Raw genomic sequence first — 22,119 nt, 5'->3', positions numbered from 1 at the left:
CCTGGATTTTTAACATGATTCTATTTGCTTCCCAGCTCTCAGCTGTTTTCGACAAGCTCTCTGACTTCTGCATCCACCTTGATGGAGATTCTTGAAGCCATGAAGCATCCTACGTAAGGATTTTTTTTTTAATATATTTTTGTTTTCGTTTTACACAAGTATGCTTAATATCTGTCTGGAAGTTTTATAAGATGATGTGTCACAGAGACACTCCAAGAAACCCCATGTCGGCTCTGAAGGAGTTTTTCCAGCTGCCTTTTATTATTCAGTTCCAGTTGCTCCGGGAGGGAATTCTGTAGAAATTTACATACCGATATGGCCACACAGACTTGTATTATCAGAATTCCAGTCTTGCTAAAGCAAGATTCTGCAGCAAGGGTTCTGTTTATATCAAGTATTCATCTTTGTTACCTGAAGCGAATGTCTTTTGGGGGCATTGTCACTTTGGGGGCATTGTGCACTTCTTGTTCTGTGTCTTTATATTTTATTTTTTATCTTTTTTCCTTTCTTTTTTTCTTTCTTTTTCGGCAATGATTTTGTCCTTGTTACTTGCAGAACTATCAGTCGGTTCATGCTAACAACATATTTGACTTGCTGTGATTCAGCACAGGGATCCAGCTGCTCTCTGAACAGAAGGGCCTGTCCCCATCCTGTTTCATCAGTGCAGAAGTTGTGCATTGGCTGGTGAACAATGTGGAGGGTGTGCAGACCCAGGCCATGGCGATTGACATCATGCAGGTAGGAAAGTTGCTGTGTTGGGAGAGCCAGGGTTATCCCTCTCTAAGTAGAACTGTCAAGGAAACCATGGTATAATCCCTGTTTCTTATTAAAAGCCTCGTGTTGATGCACACTGAAAAGTGTGCTAAGCAGAATATGAGGTAAGGAGGGCAGCACAGAAACTAACTTCTGCCACCAGGATGTTCTTGCTGCCTCTTGAATGCTAGTTGTTAATTTATGATACAGATGATATGTGTGTGCTACTGCTACCTGATTTACATCTTAGCAAATTTGTTGTGTTTTTGTGAAGCAGCAGCACATACTTCAGTAGTAATATGCATTATATTTTCCACTGTTATGAGATGCTGACAATTCTGTGTACAACCTGCCTTTAGCTGGTAAGTTACCAAGATGTCCCCAGTTTTTAGAAGCATGAGACACAACAGTGACTTTTTCTTTCTTTCTGATAATTTGTTTGGGTAATGAATCTGTGATGCAGACAGGAGAGGAATGCTCTTTTATGGATGATGAGGTATAAACACTTTGCGCAAGATACACTGCTTGTATTCATGGATTTTTCTTCCCAGTTGAACTGTGTTGGAGGCGGAAGGTTAGAAATGCTTTTGAGTAGATTCCTCTACTGAGATCCCATATCAATTAACAGAGAACAGAGATGTTTCTGACTTCTTGCCTTCCTGTACACCAATCAATAAAACCAGAACAAGGTAAGGGAGGAAGGCAGACATCTGCAGAAAGGTCAAATGCAATTTCTCAAGGAGATATGACTGGCTGCACTTACTGAGTATCAAAAGATGCATTGCTGATACTCTCCTTAGGTACATCTCTGGACAAAAAGACTTCAAGAAGGAAAATAATTCCTAATGTTCTCTATCAACCTGTTTATTAACTCTGAGAATGGCTTCTTTTTCTTCTGTGTTTACTTCGATCTCTTTTTCAGAAAATGCTAGAAGAGCAACTGATTGTGCATGCGTCCGGAGAAGCTTTACGAACCTTCATCTATGGCTTCTATTTTTACAAGATCGTTGTGGACAAAGAACCTGAGCGAGGTCAGAGTTCTGTTTAGTTACAAGACTTTCCTCATTATCTGTTTGCATAATTGCTAGCTTCACTTGATTCTTAAGGGTGCTGCTGCAGAAAGTCGTCTTTGGAACAACCAGAAACTGTCTGCTCTAAAGAGAGTCAAGGAAATTGATTAATCTTTGGCCACTTTCTTATTTTAAAAAAAGAAGGCAATTACAGGGAGTGTGACCTATTTTTTTTATTTCCCCATTTTCAGAGTTGCTTCTCTTTCCTAATTGTGATCACTTGTTCCTAGCTGTGACCTCTGCTTCCCCTTGCTTTTTGCTCAGTGGGCATGCCGCAGCCTGCCATGTGGCACACAGCTGCCATGGATGACTTCTCCGCCTTCCAGAGGAAGTGGTTTGAGGTGGCGTTTGTGGCAGAAGAGCTCCTGCACTCCGAAATCCCTGCCTTCCTCCTGCCCTGGCTGCCCAGCCGCCCAGCCTCCTATGCAAGTAGGCACAGTTCCTTTAGCCGCAGTTTCGGAGGACGGAGCCAGGCAGCTGCACTCTTAGGTAGATGCACAGCACAGGTGACAGCTGGGGAAGTGCACGGGGATAGTTTGAAGGGGGAAGAGCAGCCAGCCAAGGGTATGATCTCACGTGGACCAGCAATAAAGCTGCGAATTTCATGCTGGCCTTACATGTGTCTTGCAGGTGATCTCGTTCTGAGGTATGTTTCACTGGCTGAGCAGGGCAAGTTTTGCTGCTCAGCCAGCAAACTTGGAATGGAACTGGAATGCAACAAAAAATATTTTGGAAAAATTCATTGCTCCTGTCTGTCCTCTCCCCCCCATGCCACCCTCCAGAATTCAGAGAGGAAACACTGATTTTGTGTCTCCTTGCAGAGCCAAATAGACTCTTTACAACCTGTGATGAGGGACAATTTGTGAGAACAGTAGAGCATCCAAACTCTCCTTAAAATGACATGCCTAAGTGCTTCCCAAGGACAAGAACCCCAGCGAGATCCAGATGTGTTAGAGAAGTTTTCTGTGATGTGGTGCTGGAGGCTCCTGGGCGAGTCTGAATCATTTACAGCCAGACTCCTTGTGTTCATGTCTGAGAAGCTCAGCTGCCAGTGATCCCTGCAGGGTGGGAACAGCAGGGTTTGCATATGGAAGATCGGGATATAGCAGGACAAGATACAATTATAACATCTAAAGGTCCTGCAATGTGTGAAGTACAACACTAGTACCATTAACAGCCTGTGAAACATACTGGCTGCATGTTGGACTGTGTTGCTTTGTCATCTTTTTGTCGCGTTTCCAGGCCAGCCTGAGTCACTTGCTTTTGTTACCCTTTCCCTGTCCAAAATTGCCAGGAAAAAAAAAAAAGAATAATTGCTATGAAACTGCAGCTTCAGATTAATTTAGATGCATCTTTCAAAGGAGTATCTCAACTAGAGATAAAAGTAAGATTTTATAGTGTTTTTTTTTCTTTATATATTTGACCTTCTGAAGAGACTTATTTCTGGTGTATCACCTGGATCTCTAAAACCTGAAGTTACAATAATGCATATGTATTTCTGAAAGTTTTGTTTGAAGAGGAACAGCATCAGAAATGGGAAAGCATTACAGATAGGAAGCCTGAACTTAGGGTTAATTCCCTGAAGCCAACATATGCAGGATATTTTTCCCTGTCACACAATAAATCTGTTGCCTTGGCCAGTATCCAACCTCATTAGCTCAATGATTGGCCAAAACCAGCCTGAACATAGGCTGGCATAAAAGCCTTGCGAGGGCTGAGGAGCTGGGGCCAGATCCTGTTCTTGCTTTGATCTCTTACTCACTGCTTGGCCTGGGAAAGCAGCTTCACTTTTTGATGTCTGTGCACATCTTGAGATGATCAGGAATCAGTGAGTTTGTACCTGGGGGAATGGACAAAAAGGGAAGGGTGTCTTAGTCCTCCTTTCACATTTTCTTTAACACCACCCAGAAAAGAGGGGATTCCCAGGGGGTGTGATATAGTCACACACTTCTATAGCCCTTCTCTCTCATTCCCATTGGAATTATGTCTGTCTGCTGTTTAACTAATTTGCAGCCCATGGATGAGCCACCTCCAGGCTGCTGACATGCGCACTGCTTATTCCAAAACCTGTTTCTTGGAGGAAAACTCAGTATAAAAGTTCTAAGAAAAAGAAGTGAACTGGCTTGATAAATGTTTCTGTGTTGTCCCTCTTCTAAACAGTGTTCCAGCAAAATAAATAAATAAATTATCAGCATATCAGAGCTTTACTAAACCCAAGTGACCTCTGGTCCACGTGACTTCATTTGTTCCTCTCTTGGCTTTGATTTGGTTGTGGTTTTGATTTCTTCCCCTCCCCACCTTCCCTAAATGTCAGGCTGTGACACAAAATTGCATGCAAGCATTGGGAGCTCTGGAACAAGCTCCATGTATCCTTAAAATCCTTATTCTTCCCCACTCCCTAATCACTTGCTCAGTGATTGTCCCCTTTCCCTTCCCACTGAAAATCTGACCTGTGATATACCTAATCTTGTCCCTTTTGATTTATAGCAATGCATGCACTAGCAATTGTAGCCATGTATGTAGCATAGTCTGTGCCTGGAGAATAACCTGCCTGCTCCTCTCCGATCGATAAATCGTTAGCTAAATACTCAGTGGTACAAGACAATTGGGAAGCAGGTGAGTCCTCTTAAAATCAGATACACGGAAGCCAGAGAGTTTATTTTATTAAAATAAAGTTGATCATAATTTGAAGCTTCTAAATTCAGAGCAACGTGGATATTTTTCTTTGGTTTGTAAGGTTGTTTTTATTAGTTCCTCTGGCCGGGCTGTCTTCCTGCCGCTTTGCCTGTGAGTTACAGCCACAGGCGAGGGGGCCAGGGAGACTCCAGTGCAAGGGAAGAGCCTCGGGGAGCAGGGAGCTCATTCTTCACAGTGTCCTGGTTCGGGTACAGTGGGCTGGGTGCTGTCACTGGCCTTGTAGCTAATGAGCAGCCCCTACCTGCCTGAGCTGCTTTTGCTGTACATCTGTTGGGAGGTTGCCTTCCAGCATCTCAGATCACGGTTTGTATTTTGTTGCAGTATTGGCATTGTAACCTTCTCCTAACCACAAGCATTGTATCTACAGTGATACAGCAAGTGAAAAGGAGGGCGAAAAATAAAATCATGAGATGTTGATCTGTCTGACAATATGAGACTAACTCAGCTTGCAGATAACACATCTCCTACAGACAGATACAGATTTTATTTACAAAATAAAACTGGGTGGTATTCTTCCATTTTGGGATATTTTTTTTCCTGTTGCTAAGCTGCAGTAACAGCAATGTAAGGATTTGCTTTTAACCCTGAAAACTGTCTCCAGCTAACTTGCAGCAGAAGTGAATGAAGGGGGGAGCTTTCCTCCTACCTTGAGGATGAACTTCAACCATTCAGTAAGGTCCTTTGAAGCTGAGCCTATAGAAGGGCGAGTGTCTTCCTTCTCTTAGGCAAGATAGAACAGTATTTGTCCTAGGACATGTAACTGAAAGGCACCGTGAAGTGCCACGCAAGCAGTTTTCAGCAGTATTACTGCAACCCTTTGTATTTTATGTCAGTGGTACATGCTGCCTTTGTATAAAGGAAAGTTGACACCATAGTTTGTAGCAGGGCTTCGGCCCATAGTTGGAAGGTCTGGGCTCTATCCCTGGCCTTGTCTGCAGCCAAGTCGCTTCCACTTTCTGTGCTTCTGTTCCTCCTTTGCCTGGTGTCTGAGACTTTCTCTGACTGGGATTCTGGGATGTGGGGCTCAAAGGGAGCTGGATGTTGGGCACTGTCCTAGCACGGGTTGCCAAGGAAGAGGAGGTATCGCAGTGATCTGAACACTGCTGCACGAGTCTTGGCTGACTTCTCTTGCTTTTACAAAACTGCTGGGTATGCAGTTTTAGCAATGCGGTAATGTGGGATATTGATGTGGGGTTAAAGGAACAAGTTTTGTTTCTAATCTCTTTTTGCTATGAAAAGTCCTGGAATGCTCCTACCATGGATAACAGTGGCCCGTAATGATTTCTGGTGGGGACATAAAGAAACCAATGTGGGATGTCCTGGGTACTGAAGGAGGTGGTGCTGTCTAGCCATGTTTAATTATGGCACCAGTCGCTTATTGATCAGCTCTTGGATTCTTGGCACAGTTTCTTTATTGCAGCTGATATGTCTCAACTGCTTGGAGAGGTAATTTACATCATAGACCTCTAGTATGGGTAATGCTGTTTGTTTTTCTGTCTTTTGTGATCTAGGTGAGCAGCATTCCTAGACTATTCTATTAGCCCAAAAAATATTTGGGGAGGAGTGGGAGGAGGACAGATTCATTCCAGATGGCTTATTTGTCCTGTTTTCTTCTGTTCTTTTCTCCCACTCACTCTTGAACGTGCGTTTAAAACATCCCCCTATTCCTTGGCTGCTCAGCTGCCACAGTGCCTGAGCAGCGGACGGTGACGCTGGACGTGGATGTGAATAACCGCACGGACCGCCTGGAGTGGTGCAGCTGTTACTACCACGGCAACTTCTCCCTGAATGCTGCCTTTGAGATCAAGTTGCACTGGATGGCGGTGACTGCGGCTGTGCTGTTTGAGATGGTAAGGGTCCCGGGTGGCCACGGCATCCCAGCCTAAGCGCTTCCCCGCTGTCCTGCTGGGAACATCGTCATGGCCAGGTGGGAAGTTTGAGGAGAGCAATGGGGGGTTGGATTTGCTGCCATTTTAGTAGGTAATTCTACTGATGATGGTGCTGCTAAAGTGTTGGCACTGCAGCATCTCCTCTGAATTTATTGTGCCATCTAAATCATTCCTTCTGCAGGACGGTATTCCGCCTCTGAGCAGTGTCCTCTGCGCTAGGTGAAGGCCAGTATAGGTGAAGGTGGTGTTTTAAGTCCCACTTACCTAAATCTCAGGCCTTAAGCTGTGTCTTTGGAGATGAATGTGTTTCACACCACATTTCTTCTCCCCTTAAATGTAAGAGCTTTGAAACTCAAATCGCTTTCATGATGGGGCTTTCTTAGGCAATATGTTCATCCCATTCAGCAACAATTTTGGGCTTTTTGTGAACTTGCTGAAAATATTTTGAATTATAAATGCAAGCAGCTGTTGATGTTTTTATTTTAGAGTTTTCTTAACCTTTATTTTGTTTTCCCATTTGTATTTTTAATAAAGCTCCATCTCTGCTTAACATCAGGCTTTATTCCACCCAACCAAATAGCACTAGTTGATTGCTTTTGCTTTTATATAAAAACCCTTGCACTTTCCAGTAAGGCAGCAGCCTTTAGCCACTGCTGATAAGTAGGCTGAACCAGTTCCTGAAAAATGTCCCATTTTAAAGTGCTTTCTGATTGATGTGGCACAAAAAAAAAAAAAAAAAAAAAAAAAAAAAAAAAAAAAGGGCAAGCTTGATGTCTTGTGCTTGTACAGCTTTGCTTACGAGGATGCTTGTGTGCTGGCCATGCAGAGCGAGCTGAACCAGTGGAGAAATGAGCATAGCTGATCTATTCTTGGCAAGATGAGTTGCTCCTATGCACATTAGTGCCTCTCCTCAGCTTGACATATGTGCCTTGATTCATTGTTAGAACCTTTTTCTCAGGTTCAGGGTTGGCATCGGAAGGCGACGTCCTGTGGCTTCCTGCTCGTTCCAGTCTTGGAAGGTCCGTTCGCTTTGCCCAGCTACTTGTATGGAGACCCCCTCAGAGCTCAGTTGTTCATCCCACTCAATGTCAGCTGCTTGCTGAAGGAGGGCAGCGAGCATTTGTTTGATGGTAAGAAATGCTCTTTATTATACCCTTTGGGATAGTTTCCTGCAAGTAGATCCCTTCTGGCATGAAGAACCTCATTTATCTATCAGAAATGCATTAGTGGGATGAAGAGCCTGCCTCCTCCAGCCACTGGCAGAGCTCGGAGGAAGCTGCACTGGCAGAACTGATGGGCATGCAGCTCTGCACCAAGCTGGCAGCAAGAAGTGCCAGGGCACAGGATGAGTGGTCTCCCCCTAACCGTGGCCTTACAGAACCTGCATCGAGCAGTTTTTCTCTTTGACATGGTGTTATACTGAAAAATCTATTCTGCTATAGGTCCTGCCCATAGGGGATCTGCATTTGTATCCTGCATTTGCTGCTTCTCCCCCTCAGTGAGATTAGGTTTTCGTGACTGCCATCCTTTTTTTTGTTGCTATGGTTACAGTCATGGTAAGAGTTTGCACTTGAGATTAAGAGCTAGAAGCTGCAGTCTTCTTCTCTGCAGCCTCTCCCTTTTGAGCAACAGTGTTGCCCCAGGTCTCAGGTGAGAGCTCAAATATCAGAGAGCACCAGCCCCATGCAGAGAAAGGCAACGTTACATTGTGAGGAAGGACAAATTGCAAAAGGCCCTGTGCTAAAATAGTGAAGATGATCAGACTCTTTGTTTTTTTTAACTCTCGGCCTAGTGTCCGCATGTAAATGTGACAAGCCCGTGTGTTGCGAGGTCACTGTGGCCCCACTGACTCTGAAATAAGTATTTTCAGTGCCCTCTGTAGGGGTATGTGGTCACCAACACTCCTCCCTTGCCCTTTCGTGCATCTCTACAGACAAACAAGCTTAATTCAAGGATGAATTTGCTACTGATGCATGCAAGGCCTAAGAGGTTGTTATTCAAGGGACAGCTGATAGAAAATAGACAAAATGATGAAAAGAGATGACTAGGAAAAAAGTGCACAGAAGGAGTCTGAGGAATACTGAAGCTTTGCAAGAGCAAAGGAAGTTCAGGGGCTTTGCCAGGTGATCATTGCCTTTCTGTTTGTTTCAGGCTTCGAACCAGAAACCTACTGGGACCGTATGCATCTCCTCCAGGAAGCTATAGCATACAGGTGTGTAGAGCAGACTGACAGCAAGGTTTGTGCCTCCCTGCATGAGCAGGGATGAAAACTGGCGCTGAGCGCTCGCTCCCAAGGCACCTGGCTTCGGTGCAGGCTGCCTCGCTGCAGTCTGCATGCAGCTTATTAGATTAAACATAGCTAAAATGCCTCCAAGTGTTTCTGTGCGGGTGAAGGAGGCAGGCAGATACAGTATTTCACCTTGTCACTCCGTAGCAAACCTTTCCCTTGTCCTGGTACCTTTGGAAGGTGCCAAGGTTAGGAGCAATAGACCGCAAATACAGAGTCTCTTCCCAGCGAGAAGGGAGTGTTGTTTCCTCTCTGTGCTCTTAATGTAGTGCTGAGCTGGATGACAACCAGTGATTGACAGTAAGCAGGAGACTGGGTTATGAGCTGCACTGAGGAGGCTGGGAACCATCTCAGAGGAAATTGCTGATCGCTTTGAATATTACCTAGCCTTGCCCCTCTGCGTGCTTGATTCGTTTCACAGTGCTGCTGCCAGGCTCTTTTTCATGCTAGGGAGGCTGGCTTTGTAATGGAATTTAGCTTGGACATGCACTTTCATTAGCTGAGAAAGCAGGAGAGGAATGAGCATCCTGCAGACAGCCAAGAGCTGTCAGGTGAGCTGCCTGAAGCTGGGAGGAACCCTGCCCAGCAGGAACAAAATGATCTCGCAGCTTGAAGTGTGCCCCAGCAAAGATTTGCTTCGCTGTAACTCTTCCCTCATCCGTGCACAGCCACCCCATCTTGTCGGAGACAGCTCCAGGTCTTCCCAACCTGAGCTGCTGGCTCTTGTTCCGGACACCGGGAGAGGGAGATCAGAACAGGGCTGCAGGGCTTTCACACTGCACCTCACAGGGATGGGGCACGTGGAGAAGCTCAGGCTGTCAGCCCATGGAGAGAGGGGCTTGTGGGTGTGATTGGGGAAGATTTTCCCTCATGTACCTCCCTTGGGCTGAAGTAATCCTATTTGGCGCAGCATTTACTTTCTTTCTTTTTCTTTTCTTGGTGTTTGTTTCCCCAGATTTGGATTTGTGCAAGATAAATACTCAGCCTCTGCATTCAACTTTCCAGCTGAGAATAAGCCCCAGTACATCCATGTCACAGGTGAGCAGTACTTGGCAGGCACAGGGGCCAGGGGAGGCTCTCAAACAAAAGAACCATTTTATAGTCAGGTTGTGTTTGGTGTCAGGGGCGCTGATCCTCACTGCGTCCCTAGTCAGGTCAGGAGTTAAATGTATCAGCCAACACAAACTGAAAAACCTAAAGACAGCGTGTGAAACAAGCACAGAGCATTGCTCCATGAATGGCACTACTTGGAAGCCTGGTGTTACAGTGTCCCTGAAACTTTTCATTTCCAGGAGAGGGAGATACAGTTATAAAGCCAGAGCCCATTCTGTGTGTAGCTTCTATAAATGCCTGTCCAGAAGCTCAGAGGGAAGGATTTGGGAGAAGTCAGTACCCTCTTCTCATGAGTTCTGCCCTTGATTCCTGGTTTAAGTTCAGCTAGAGCCACGTCTGCCTGCGTGCACAGTGTGGGAGGTGGTGGGAGCACTTAGGACGTGCTTGCTCTCAGTATTCTTTGTTAATGCTGGGGATCTACTGGTGCTTTTTAACTATGCTTTCATGCATGACATATTACATTAAAATGGTAGCATGTCCAAGTGGGTTTCTGGGGCAGGAAAGCAATAACATGAAACAGAGTTCTTGGAAGATTGCAGAAGAGAATGGAAATTGGTTTAAGGATGGAAAGATGGGACAGAGCTTACAGTTTTGCTACATTCCCTTCCACCAAGAGAAAAACAAGACTACATGTTGTCTAAGTGTTGTAATTTGCAGAAGGAAATGGCATGTAAAACAGAAGAAGGAAAAGCATGTCTTATTTTATCTTGCTTAACAAAAAAAGACAAAAAAAAAAAACACAATTGAATGAAACTCAGTCCAGTTTCCCTTCCAGAACCCCGTGAGTCAGCTGCTGGTCAGAGAGGCTTAGGTCAATCTGAGACTAAAGTCCTGTCCGTTTCCCCAGGGACAGTGTTTCTGCAGCTCCCCTATTCCAAGAGGAAATTCTCCTGCGGGCAGCAGCGGCGCCGGCGCAACTCCACGAGCTCCACCAACCAGAACATGTTCTGCGAGGAGCGCATCGGCTACAACTGGGCCTACAACACCATGCTCACCAAAACGTGGCGATCCAGTGCCACCGGTGATGAGAAATTTGCTGATCGGCTGCTCAAAGACTTCACGGACTTCTGCTGGAACAAAGACAGCCGCCTCGTCTTGTTCTGGACCGACTGCCTGGATAAGATGCACGCAAGTGCTCCGTGAGAGGGGATGGCAGCTCTTGTGGCTAAAAGCTCTACTGTGTGACAAGAAAGCAGTAGTGACTGGAAAAGAGCCTCTCTGTTGCTTTCATTCTGAGGCTCAGAGGGGATCTGATCCATATTGCTGTTGATATTCAACAGAATTTGATTAAGTCACTGGAAAAAGACCCTGGGCTCTTGGCTTGCCAATACCTATTGCCTGATCTCAGCTTGATTTTAAGTAGCTGCAGCTCTTGATTGCCAAAACTTGAGTTAGAGCAGAAGTAAAGCAGGGAGGGCGTGGACACTTTCCAAGGGCAGGTGGATGCAGCACAGAAAACGATGGTATAAGCTTGTTGTCATTGGAGGCCATGGGTGCAGTTTGCATCTGATGTGCTTGCCAGCACCCGGCCTCTCCCTGTTGAGATGTACCTGCTTGTGTGAATATGTAAGATAAAAATGTGAGAAACTTATTAAATGTTCATACGTGTAAATAAGCAAAAATGCTGAAAACAAAGTGACTGCAGTGTTCTGTGATGTTCTGTTGTCACTCTTGACAGTGAGTAAATACAGAATTGGGGAATAATGAGGTGGAGGAGGCAGAGCTTTGCCAAAAGGAAATATTGCTTATGTCTAGTGTGATAATGAAGTGCTGCTGAGAAAGTCAGACCTCCTTTGGCTTTTAAGTTCAGTGGCGGAATGTTGCTCTTCAAACACAGAGGACTTTCTGGCCCCAGCTCTGGAGCTAGAGCAGTGTCATGCAGCAGGAGCAAGAGGCCAGTTGCCATTCAGCTAGGCCAGCATCCAAGTCTAAGGAGAAACCAAGGGTGATTAAATGCAAGATGTTGCTGCTTAGATGGAGAAGGGAGATGATGAACAGTGTGGAGGATGTGGCTGCACCCAGCACAATGAGGATGCTCTCAGGTAGGCCATGCTGGGGTGGGTAGAGAAAGCTGCTGCGGAGCAGCACGGACTCCAGCAAGAGCCGCCTGGGCCTGGGCCCGAAGGTGGCCCTGCGGCGCTGTGTCCCACTGGAGCAGTTGTGCTCCTGTCACCTGCTCCCCCGCCGCGGGGCTGTGCGGAGCTGCCCCTGGGAGCGCGGAGCTGCTGCAGCTCAGCGAGGAAGCCAAAGCTGGGTGAGTCATCTCCAGCTCTGGGAGCAGAGCAGGAGCCGCACGTTTTCATTGACTCCACTTGTGCGTATTGATGGGCTGGGAGCCATTAGCATCTTAAAAAAAAAAAAAAAAAAAAGTTGCGGTCTATTACAAAGTAACCTGTGGCTGCCCGTTCCGCGGGGGTCCTGGCCCTGCACTCGCCGTGGCCCCGGCAGCCGCTGTCCCAGCCCTTCCCTCCCCGGGACCGGACGGGGCCGGGCCGGGCCGCGGAGGAGCCTCGGGCCGGCTCGCAGTGGCGGGGAGGCCCCACCGGCCCCGGGGGCGGGCGTGGAGGCCCGGGCCGCCCCCAGCCCCTGGGCCGGGCTCCGGCTTCCCGGCTGCAGCCTTAGGGCGGCTCTTACCGTCCTGGGCTATCTCAGGCTTCCTTTTATTTAAAGTGCTTGGAGCTCCTCGGGGTGGCTTTCAGCACTGCAGTGAAGTCCTGCCTTAAAAAGCAAAACAGGATCGTGCCCGAGGGATTTGGATAAGGATGCAGATTTTCTAGCTGACCTCTACTTTGTGCATTGTGTAGAAAAGGCACCCAGAGGAACAGGAGGATGAAGCGGTTCATGGCCATGCTGAATAGGCATAAAAGCAAGGATCCACCACCAGGGCAAGTGCTGGAGCTGGCAGGAGAGCTTTGCCAGCACTTGCAGAGCCCGTCTCCTGTCCTGGAGAAGCTGGTCGGGGCCATTATGGCATGCAAGCACACGATGTATTTTCTCACCAACATCCACGTAGTCCGAGCTTGCGTGTTGGTTCATGTCCAGAGAGGAGAGCACGAGGCGGCCCGCAGGCTCCTGGAGGTAGGGATGCCGCTTCCCAAAGCAGCAGCAGCAGCAGAACAGCAGCTGGAGCTGTTATGGTTAAAGCAAAGCAGAGCATGGAGATTTCCAGCTGTTGTAGGGTAGTGAGATAGGTGGTTTGGCAGGCCCACAAGGATGAGCACTTTGCTATGGGCAGTTAATCAGCCAAGGTGGAGAAGGTAACTGGATGATTATGGGGTTGGTCATAGTTAGAGATGGAGTATAGGCCACATATTGGGTTCCCAATCTTGGGATCCCAATCCCAGTCTTTGTCAGTCCAGTAGGTATCTCTGGGCAAGTTTCCATGTGTTGAGGGTCTTCTCCTCTGCAAAGAAGCCTGATTGACTCCCACGTAAGGTTTGCTTAGCTGCTCTTTTGTTTTAGTGTTGCCAGGCAGAAGAAAAGGAGGAGCTGGTGCAACTCTGGTATGAGATTCACTACCAGCAGGTTATGGAGAAGCAGCACACGGACTTTCTGACCCCGCTGCAGAAGTTCCGCTGCAGGAAGAGGTACCGCAGTGTGGGGGGGTACATTCTTCCTCTGCTCTAGTTGGTAGGTGTAGTGGGTAGAAACTCAGAGGCTGGTTTTGCCATTGCAGGATGACAGCTTCTTGGAGATAGGTTTCACTCGGGACTTTGACCTGTTTCAATATGATGAGGCTCTTATAAATGCGAATGGATCTTTATGGTTTATTCTCGATCCTGTTTCCTTTTGTGTACAGGAATCCTCCGCCTGTATCCCTCTGTCCTGAGGGTTTGAAGAACCGAAACTACCCAGATAAAGTCCGCCAGGAACTGCACAGATTTGCAGCAGAGGTGACCACAAATCCGAACAAGGAGCAGCGGGTAGGGCTTCTACCTCCCAACAAGTCTCTTTGTAATGGAAAAACAAGTTTCTGTGATCAGGGATCTGTAACTGGTTTCATTCTGATGGGGCCAAAATTCCCTAAATTTGATCCCTCACTAAAGGTTTGCTTTAAAATAAGATCAAGCTAAATAATTTCACTTAATCTGGACAAAAAGATCAGGGGAAAAGATCTGGCCTTCTTTGGGCCCTTAACAGAGGAGTCTTTCTAATTTTGTAGTTTGACAAAGACAAGGAAATAACCATCACTTGCAAGGGGTATGCTATGATGATAGGTTCTGCTTTGACTGAGCTACAGTCTTTATAAAATTGCACTTTTATCATCAGAATATTTATATTGTACTGACTTATCATGTTAAATTTAAAACTTGCAAAGTCAGTCTCCTTAATGCGGTCTAACTGATTTATCAGAGACTTGGTAAATCTTTAGTTGATTTGAAAGCTCTTTTACATGGCTACTCTTGCAAGTAGAAGGAAAAGCCGAATGATTTGTGTGTGGCTTATTCTTTTTCCCCTGATCCGTCCCCACATCTGGGTTTGTAGGAGGAATTGGCTCAGGACATGAATCTGAAGCCAACTCAGGTCTATAATTGGTTTGCAAATTATCGACGTCGTCAAAAATCCCGGCTTGCCTGCGTGGAAAAGCTCACGAGGTCACACGCTGAGAAGGCTTTGACTCACCATGCAAAGCAGCAGCAGTGCAGAGGATCCTGCACTCCACAAACAGCAGGTTAGTCTTAGTAACAGGCTTGGGATATATTCCAAAGAGCTGAAAAACAATTTTAAGTTCTCCTGGAAGGATGATGTCCTTCCTCTGGAGCAGCAGCTATATGTTGATGGCCACTGGGGACTGCCTGGGGGATGGTACTGAAGTAGCACCCCTGCTACTTCATCTGACTTTTGTTATCAATAATTACCACTATTGCCACCACTCTGTGAAACTGAGATTGAAAGAGTTGCCAGTGTTCATGCAGTGATGAAGTTAGCACCTGTTTTCTTCTACAGCAGGGGATCCATCACCCGCTGATGGATCTTGTCTTTCCCCTGCCTGCCTGGCCATCCTCAGGCTACTCCTGTCTCTTCTGTAGCCTTTCCAGCCGTGGATGGGATGCAGAGTGCCCTTCTAGGCAGCACACACTGGTGGCTAGCAGAAACACACGAATAGTTCATAAGTCTCATCCTCCAGGATGCAAAGGGGGTTATTGAAATGTAGATGAGTAGTTCTGAACTCCAGTAAACCCCAACATTTCCAGGCCCCCTCTCAGCATCTCAACTACACTTCAGCCATGGGGAATGCTCAAATCTTGCTGCATTTGAGAAATCAGACTGTTTTTCATTGCCTTTTGGAGGGACTGTTAGAATCCCTTTACCTGCCTTCCCCTGTGGCTTTCAGATGGATCTTATGCAGGCCTCAGCTCGGAGCAGATGGAGATGACCCTTTTGCCTAGTGACCCGCGGCGGGAGCAGTCAGCTGTAGACCTGGATAAGTCCCATGAAGGAACATATTTAAAGATGCTGGAGTCCAGGTGAAGTATGAAAAACCTGTTACAGTGACAATTCAATGACAAGAAACATCCTTTAAACTTCTTTATGGAACTGACTTTCATCTCAGTTCCCAGGGGATATCATCTAGGGAGCTTTGACCCCATAAATGGGAATGGTTTATGCCCTGGCATCAGCTTCAGCCAGTGTGAGCAGGGGGCAGTTACCCACCTGCCTGCCCAGGGAGGCATTCAAGGGTTTAGGCGCTGGGTCCCCCTTTTTGCAAAGGCCAAGTCTGGCTGATTTATCTCCTCCACCACCACAGCTTCATGCAGACCAGCGGGCTGTCCGAAGTGAGGACCACCAATGCTCTGCTGACCGCTTACAACACTGAACAACCTGTAGCTTTTTGCTCTGAGCCTGTGCTGGAACTAGGAACATACTTTAGCCCTGCTGCCCTGCAGAGCAGAGAAGCACCAAGCAGGACCGATGCCAGCCCCCAGCTCAACAACTTTGTCCCGTGCTCTTGCGGATCGCTCCCCTTCCCAGGCGAAGAGCTGGCCCCGTGGCAGGCCCCTTCCAGCGCCAGAGGAGCCTCTGGCTCCGTGTGGACCCCAGGTACAGAAGGTCAGTATGATTGCACCTGCCTTGCTCCCTTTACTAGGTTTTAAGCTTCTTTTCCCTTTGGTATAAATGCTCTTGCTCCCTTACATGACTTTTCCTGTGTCTGGATAAACAGGAACCTTAAACCTTAGCTGTGCTTGTCTTCAGCAGCATGTTCTCACTTTCCTTTGTCCTTATTTGGTTTTATTTCTCTCTCCCATCTTTTTTCCTCTGTTTACTTCCTATCCAGTCTTATTTAGCTTTCCTACCATCTCCTCCCTTTTCTTCTCCCTGTTCTTCAGAATAGCCCTGCTATAAACTGATGTCCACAAGCCAGGTAGGTTTGTGGAATGGAAAGTGCTGGGGCTGCCGGTCATACGGCCGCTGGTGGATGTGGGACAGGGAGGGGAGAACTAGCTGGTCTAGAAATGGGCTCTTATTACCTGCAAGTCTTTAACGTGAGCATTTATTTCAGCAGGTTTCAGAGTTCCCTTGAGCAGGGTCCCTCAAGGTGGCTGTATCGAAGCCAGTTCAGGAAGCATCATTCCACAGTCAGATTTAGAGCATGAAAGCTTCATCCTTAGAGGAGAACAGCTAGGGACTCTGGAAGCTCTTCTTCCCCACAGGTAAAAGCAGCAGAGAGCATAAGGCTTCTCAAAGGCAGGAATAAATGAGGTTCTGGGTCTAGGCTGTCCCTGACGGCCCTGTTGAAGAGGGCTGCAGAAACAGGGTGATGATTTGTTTCATTCCAGGGGCACAACTGTCTCTCTGTATCAATCAGACTTTGCTGATGATTATCTGCGTGCAGGAAGCAGGAAATGCTGTGTTAGTGTCTAATGCTGTGTAGTGCAAAGAAAGTCCCATTTTGGCTTCTGAGCTTTTTGCCTGGTTTGTTTTTGCCAGAAAATCATAGCCTATACTGATCTCCTTGAGAGCTGAATCCTGCAAGCTCTGGTGGTACAGCCTGTAGTTAATACTAAAATAGTCTTTTATATCTTCATTAGCTCGTGACAATATTGTTCCACGATCAAACTTTCCCATTTGGAAGACAGAAGGACACTTTTGTCTTTCTATTCTCCGCCTATATGAAATGTTTCAGATTGCAGGTTTTCACTGGGACTTGAGATAAATCCACAGAACGTGAAACAACAAAAATCCATGCCATCTTCCATATGCTGTTACACATCTTCATAATGTTTCATAAAAATAAACACTGCAAAAGAGACATTATGAAGTTGCTTTAGCTTACGGATCTGTAAGACAGAAGCAGAGTGGTAGTCCCTTCTCATAACCTTTCTGCTTAACTCTTTTCAGCATTTGTGCTAGTATGACATTATTAATGATAACTTGTACACATCCCCTCACAGAGGTAGTCATTGTATTTCCACTTTTCAAATAGGGAAGAGAGGCCTGGAGAGGCTTTGTGGCTTTTCAAGGCAAGAGGGGAAGACAGCGGTTCACTGGAGATGGAGACGTGTGCTTCTTGCCTCCCAGCTTCCTGCTTAAACTCTTCCTGCCTTTTCCGGTTTCGCAGTTGGTTTAGTGCTCACGTTCATGCCAAACTGCCCACTCTGAATTGCTGGGGAGAACCCAGGCCTGGGCGTTGTGAGTCCACCTCAATCTGTATTTTGGGATTCACATGGTTTTACATGATGGCTAAAGATCACGAAAAATCAGAGAGAAACTGCTGCCAATATTTTGGCTGAATTACAAATTGCATGTTCTGACTCTAGATTAGTAAGCCCATGTTTATTTTTAAAGTATGTTCCACCAGTAGAAAAAATCTATAGTGAATGTCTCCTTGTTGGGTATGTCAGTTGTGCAAGGAATCCACACACCCTTTATCATATTCCTGGCATGGCAGCACTTACCACCTTCTGGTAAGGATGTAGTTATTTGAACTGTGTTCATGAACCCAGCTGGGCAGGTGCAGTTCACCGAAAATGCAAAATACCATGAATACTACTGAACTTTAATCTCTTGAGAAATTCTTCTTTAGAATGAGCAAGGCTTAGGCTGCACTTTCATCCAGGTGTTTTTGCCAGGGAACCACAGATGAGTAGTGTAGGGTGAGTCTCTGTGCGGGGAATGACTGTGCATGAGGAATCATCTTTGCTCGCAGGCAGGGCCCTCTAACAGATCTACTGGATTAGAGAGGAATTGTGTCACCTGAGTCATCTTTAGCAATACCGTGACACAGAGCATCACTCATCTGGGGTGAAAGGAGTTAACAGCTTGAAGTGCTAGGCAGATGAATGTTGTTATCCTGGAAAAACAGGCCAGCGAATTTATCTCTGGTTTAGAGATAAAAACGTAGGGAAGTTTATGCAAGGTCACCCCGAGAGTCACTGCCAGAAGCTGCAATGGGCTCCAGTGCCCGCTCCTCATCCTAAGGGCAGGCGCGGAGCTGCAGGTGAGCCCCAGGAACCTGGACCTGCTCCTCATCCACAGGTGCTCCCCTGGAAGGAACTTGGCCTGGAAGCCAATGAGAGCAATTCCAGTCCATTTCTTACAGGGGCTTTTTACAGTTGGTTGGCTGTGAGGTGGGAGCACGAGGGACAGCGAGACTGGGAGCTCAACTCTCCATCTGCTCCCCACTGCCCAACAGGGGCATTTGATGCAGCTGGAGAAGCGCAAGTGGCTGCGGGTACTGAGCAGATGCCGCCCTTTACCCACAGTGGTGCCGTTTGCCCTCACTCCTGTGGCTGGGGCAGGTGGAATGTAGCCCAGCTAATGGTTCGTGCAGAGCCTTGCTCTCCTGTGCCTCGCATTTCAAGCAGGAAAGCACACTGAGGTCTGTGGAGCAAGACAGGACTGTGTTTCTGAGCCGGCGTATTGATTTCGAAGCCGCTGGTGCAGAGATGCTTGCTGCAGCTTGCTGCTCTGCCTGCGTTTTGCGGGTGCAGCTCTGGGCTCTAGGAACCCTCCTGCCGTCGGGCCCTCTGCCTGATGCTGAAAACCAGCAGGTTTGCCACGCACAGAAGCAGACTGTTTTTGATATGCTACATAATTACGTTGTAGAATCTGTTGCTAAGGGTATTGTGGATGTCAGAGTGTAAGTGGGCTTAAAAAAAGATGAGGTAAATTCGGGAGGGCTGAATCCATTTGAATTTAGTAAACATCCTCTGTATGCAGCCTGCAAGAGAGGAGCCTCTAGGCTGCTTGCCAGGAGGGGGCTCCAAGGAAGGGCAACCTGGCGCTTGCCCTGTTCCTGGTGCTGCTCTCCTGAGCTCCATTCGGACCGCAGGGCATTCCTGGGAGCAGAACGGGCAGTGTCATGGCAGTACAGGTACTCTGGAGCTGGTGGTGAGGGGGATAGGAGGAGAAAGGTGCTGCTGAGATCATCCCATGGTCAAGTGCCTGCGTCTCCTGCTTGGCCCTGTGCCCACAGGCTATGACCCTTTCTGAGAGGTAGCGAAGCCCCAAGCGAAACCAGGTCCCCAGACTCCAGACTGGAGGCCTTGAAAACCTACAGCAGGATCGTAGGGAATGTTTTGGCTACATCTAAAACTATGTTTGTCTGTTTTGACTCTTAAAATCTGTGGTTTTTGAAGTATATTCCAGGAAAGATACATTGTAGCAGATGCCTCCATGTTTATGGGGATTGCTCCGGGGGCATAGGCAAAGTTGCAAATCTAGATGTGGTCCCTGTATACGGCTCCTGGTTGGACTAGTTCTCCTGATACAGAATATATTCAGGCCTCAATAACAAACTGAGGAGAGAGCATGGGATTGCAGGCCACTGACCAGAATTCCTCCTCTCTGCAAGGAATGGTCTTGCCAGCAGCTCCTGTTGTCCTGCTGCAAGATGCTGCTCAGTGGTGAGGAGAACATAAGTGCAAAGAAAACACATGTTCTTTTATCATATTTTCTTCCAGTTCCTGTCAGGCTGTTTTCAGCAAACCTCAATGCCCACCTGTTTCTGCACCCTGCGTGGAAGAAAGCCAAGCCCTGAGGCACAGCCAGGTAAGAGAAGGCACCTCCTGTACAGAGAAGTTGCCCAGCCGTGTGCGTGTTACCCAGTGCTGGCTTTCATGAGGCATGTGGATCTCACATCATAGTTTGCATAAAATACCCCTGATCTAAACATATAATTGCCATACAGTTCAAAATAGGCTGGGCATTCCCCATGCAGTGTCCAACATATGCTAGGAAGTGTTTTTTTATTTTTGTTTTTTTTCGACTTGGATTGCTTATCAGACCCTGATTTTACTAAAAGGGGCACTGTAGTGATGGGCAGAGCAGCCTGTGCACATCTGAAGTATCATTTATGTATTGAAACATGGAGGGTTTACCTAGCAGTGTGGTAAGCAAGTAACTGGAAGGTGGCTGCTTGCAGGCGCTCGCCCACCAGGATGTTCCACGGAGTTTGGCTGTGTGCTCTCAGACTGTTAAAATCTTGGATACAGCTTTTGTCCCCCAGTCTGTGCTGCTGCTAAGGAAAGGGACTGTGCCCCATCCTGCACTGGCTGGGAGCAGCGATTACCTTCCATGTTCTGGATTCAACCCACGTGCTGACACTGGTTATAAAGCAGCAGAGAACAGACACTAGAAATCTGGTGCTTTCAAGGTCATAGGAGCACATTTCTAAATTAAAGGTTACTTGATGGGGACCCAAGAAAGCCTTATATAAATTCTATCTTGTGCTATTCTTCAAGTTTATTTTTTGGCTTGAAATGTGCAGGTCTACTGATCACTCATCCATTTCTGTTTTTGCTGCAACGTAAACTGCTGGAGAAAGCCTTTTTAGAAGAGGCTTTCAAAAGCAGGATACCATATTTGCTGGCCTCATTATGGGAAGTGTCTGAAGCTCTGAGAACAGTAACAGAACCTCTTTGAGCCTCTGAAAGCATCAATATAAAGATCTGTATCTTGGAAAGTGGCCTTTTACCAGCCATAATGTGAGCCAGATGAGTAGGAGAGCTTTGGGCATTAATAATGAATGAGCCTTTTCTAAGATTTCCAGAGCGTGCAGTCTCTGTAGCTAGAGCTTCCTCTCGCTGTTTTGGATTCTTGCACTGATTTTGTGATCGTGCAGAAACACGACACTCGGTGCCATATAGGCTACGGAACAAGATAGCGTGTGATGCCTGCAGATGTCAAAAAGGGACATCTTCATACCTTCATAATGACCATGGAGTACAGGAAATTAGAAAAGCTTCCCCCCTGCCCAGCTCCCGCTTGGATAATTTAACGTGTATCACATGGCAAGGGAGGGAGCTTGAATGCAGAATGATTTTGCAGTATCCTACAGGCATCCTGGGCACTCTGATTCTTGCTGAGTGAACTTTTCATGGGCTTGTCATAGGGATATCAAATGCTTGGTTCCTGTGTCTGAGCTGTGGGTGTGCAGACATACCCTCCCTGTAGTTCAACATGACTTTTGAGTTTGCTCTTTGTGACTCATTCATCCCTCCACAGTTACCGTGAGAGTAAAACAAAACAAAAAACCCGTTTTGGAGACATTTTTTTCCTTCCTTGAACAGGACCTCTTTCCCAGTGAGCAACTGCATTCTTAACAGTCGCAAGTGATGAGGCTGTGATTGCTACTGTCTCTTCCAGGTACCAGAGGATCCAGCTGGGGACCCATCAGTCAATGACACATTCTGGGCAGCCTGGCTGCTCTTCGAGTTCGCCGCCGGGGGACGAATGTGACCTGCCCGCCGGGAAACGCGGCAGGTCTGCACTTCCCCAGGCCCTTTTTTCTAAAATTTAATGAAGGTTTTGACATGGAAATGAGGAATGCAGAGAGAAAAGGCCTCCATCCTTCTACCTTGTTAACAGTTAAAAAGTTTGCTTTAGTTACTGTTTTATTAAGAATACTGCAAAGAATTGAAGAAACTAAAGGTGCGTTGCAGACTGTAGATTTAAATGTGAGTTAAAAAATGTAGGTTTAAAACTTCTGCTCTAACTCACTGGGCAAATACTTTGCAGAAAATTTGTATTGCGAGGGGTAATCTTTACCAAAAATACAGCTGGGAGCTGCACCATGTAGATGTCCTCGGTACCTTTTGTAATGAAAGTAGCAAATAAAGGTTATGTGTGACTCTCTCCAGGGCTCGTTTTCGAGGTGATCATATGAAGTTATGACACTCACCGGCGCCTCAGCGCCCCAAGGCCCGGGTAGGTGTTTGTGTTGTAACCCCCTGAGCTTCCTGTGGGTCTCTCTCCCTGCAGCACTCTCGGAAGGGCGTTTTCCTGCTGCCGCATGCTCAGCATTCACAACGCTTGTGCGAGAAGGGAATTTTTATTAGACAGATGTTCACATTTTTACTTGCTCGAA

At 46.9% G+C, this 22,119-nt stretch overlaps 2 protein-coding genes across 7 annotated transcripts in view; both read left to right on the top strand.

The window, feature by feature from the left end:
- Nucleotides 1-11,444, top strand: part of DEPDC5 (DEP domain containing 5, GATOR1 subcomplex subunit) — a 41,942-nt gene extending 30,498 nt beyond the window's left edge. For all 6 annotated transcript variants that reach the window (XM_088532377.1, XM_088532380.1, XM_088532378.1 and 3 more), the window contains 9 exons: nt 36-113; nt 606-738; nt 1,676-1,784; nt 2,088-2,312; nt 6,201-6,370; nt 7,368-7,539; nt 8,561-8,621; nt 9,652-9,734; nt 10,657-11,444. In XM_088532377.1, the coding sequence (XP_088388503.1) occupies nt 36-113; nt 606-738; nt 1,676-1,784; nt 2,088-2,312; nt 6,201-6,370; nt 7,368-7,539; nt 8,561-8,621; nt 9,652-9,734; nt 10,657-10,952 (1,327 nt within the window). In that variant the 3' untranslated portion in view covers nt 10,953-11,444. The remainder of the gene's footprint in view (nt 1-35; nt 114-605; nt 739-1,675; nt 1,785-2,087; nt 2,313-6,200; nt 6,371-7,367; nt 7,540-8,560; nt 8,622-9,651; nt 9,735-10,656) is intronic.
- A 1,194-nt stretch (nt 11,445-12,638) lies between these two features.
- Nucleotides 12,639-21,491, top strand: ANHX (anomalous homeobox). Its single transcript, XM_088532223.1, has 9 exons — nt 12,639-12,887; nt 13,272-13,396; nt 13,609-13,732; nt 14,295-14,481; nt 15,145-15,277; nt 15,559-15,860; nt 16,312-16,462; nt 19,715-19,802; nt 21,399-21,491. Exons 1-9 carry the CDS (start codon nt 12,639-12,641, stop codon nt 21,489-21,491), a joined length of 1,452 nt encoding a protein of 483 aa, XP_088388349.1.
- The last annotated feature ends 628 nt before the right edge of the window (nt 21,492-22,119 follow it).

This window comes from Tinamus guttatus, unplaced genomic scaffold (genome assembly GCF_059628265.1).
Source record: "Tinamus guttatus ecotype Peru unplaced genomic scaffold, ASM5962826v1 Tinamus_guttatus_pri_ptg000459l, whole genome shotgun sequence".
Classification (NCBI taxonomy): Eukaryota; Metazoa; Chordata; class Aves; order Tinamiformes; family Tinamidae; genus Tinamus; species Tinamus guttatus.
Note: the sequence above shows the minus strand (reverse complement) of the source record. Positions and strands in the feature narration are given on the sequence as shown.

Bases quoted from the DNA above. Each gene is read 5' to 3' on its own strand.
- ANHX (XM_088532223.1), top strand. From the start codon at position 12,639: ATGAAGCGGTTCATGGCCATGCTGAATAGGCATAAAAGCAAGGATCCA. The intron at 13,733-14,294 runs GTAGGGCTTCTA...CTGGGTTTGTAG, and splicing joins ATCCGAACAAGGAGCAGCGG to GAGGAATTGGCTCAGGACAT. The intron at 15,861-16,311 runs GTCAGTATGATT...CATTTATTTCAG, and splicing joins GTGGACCCCAGGTACAGAAG to CAGGTTTCAGAGTTCCCTTG.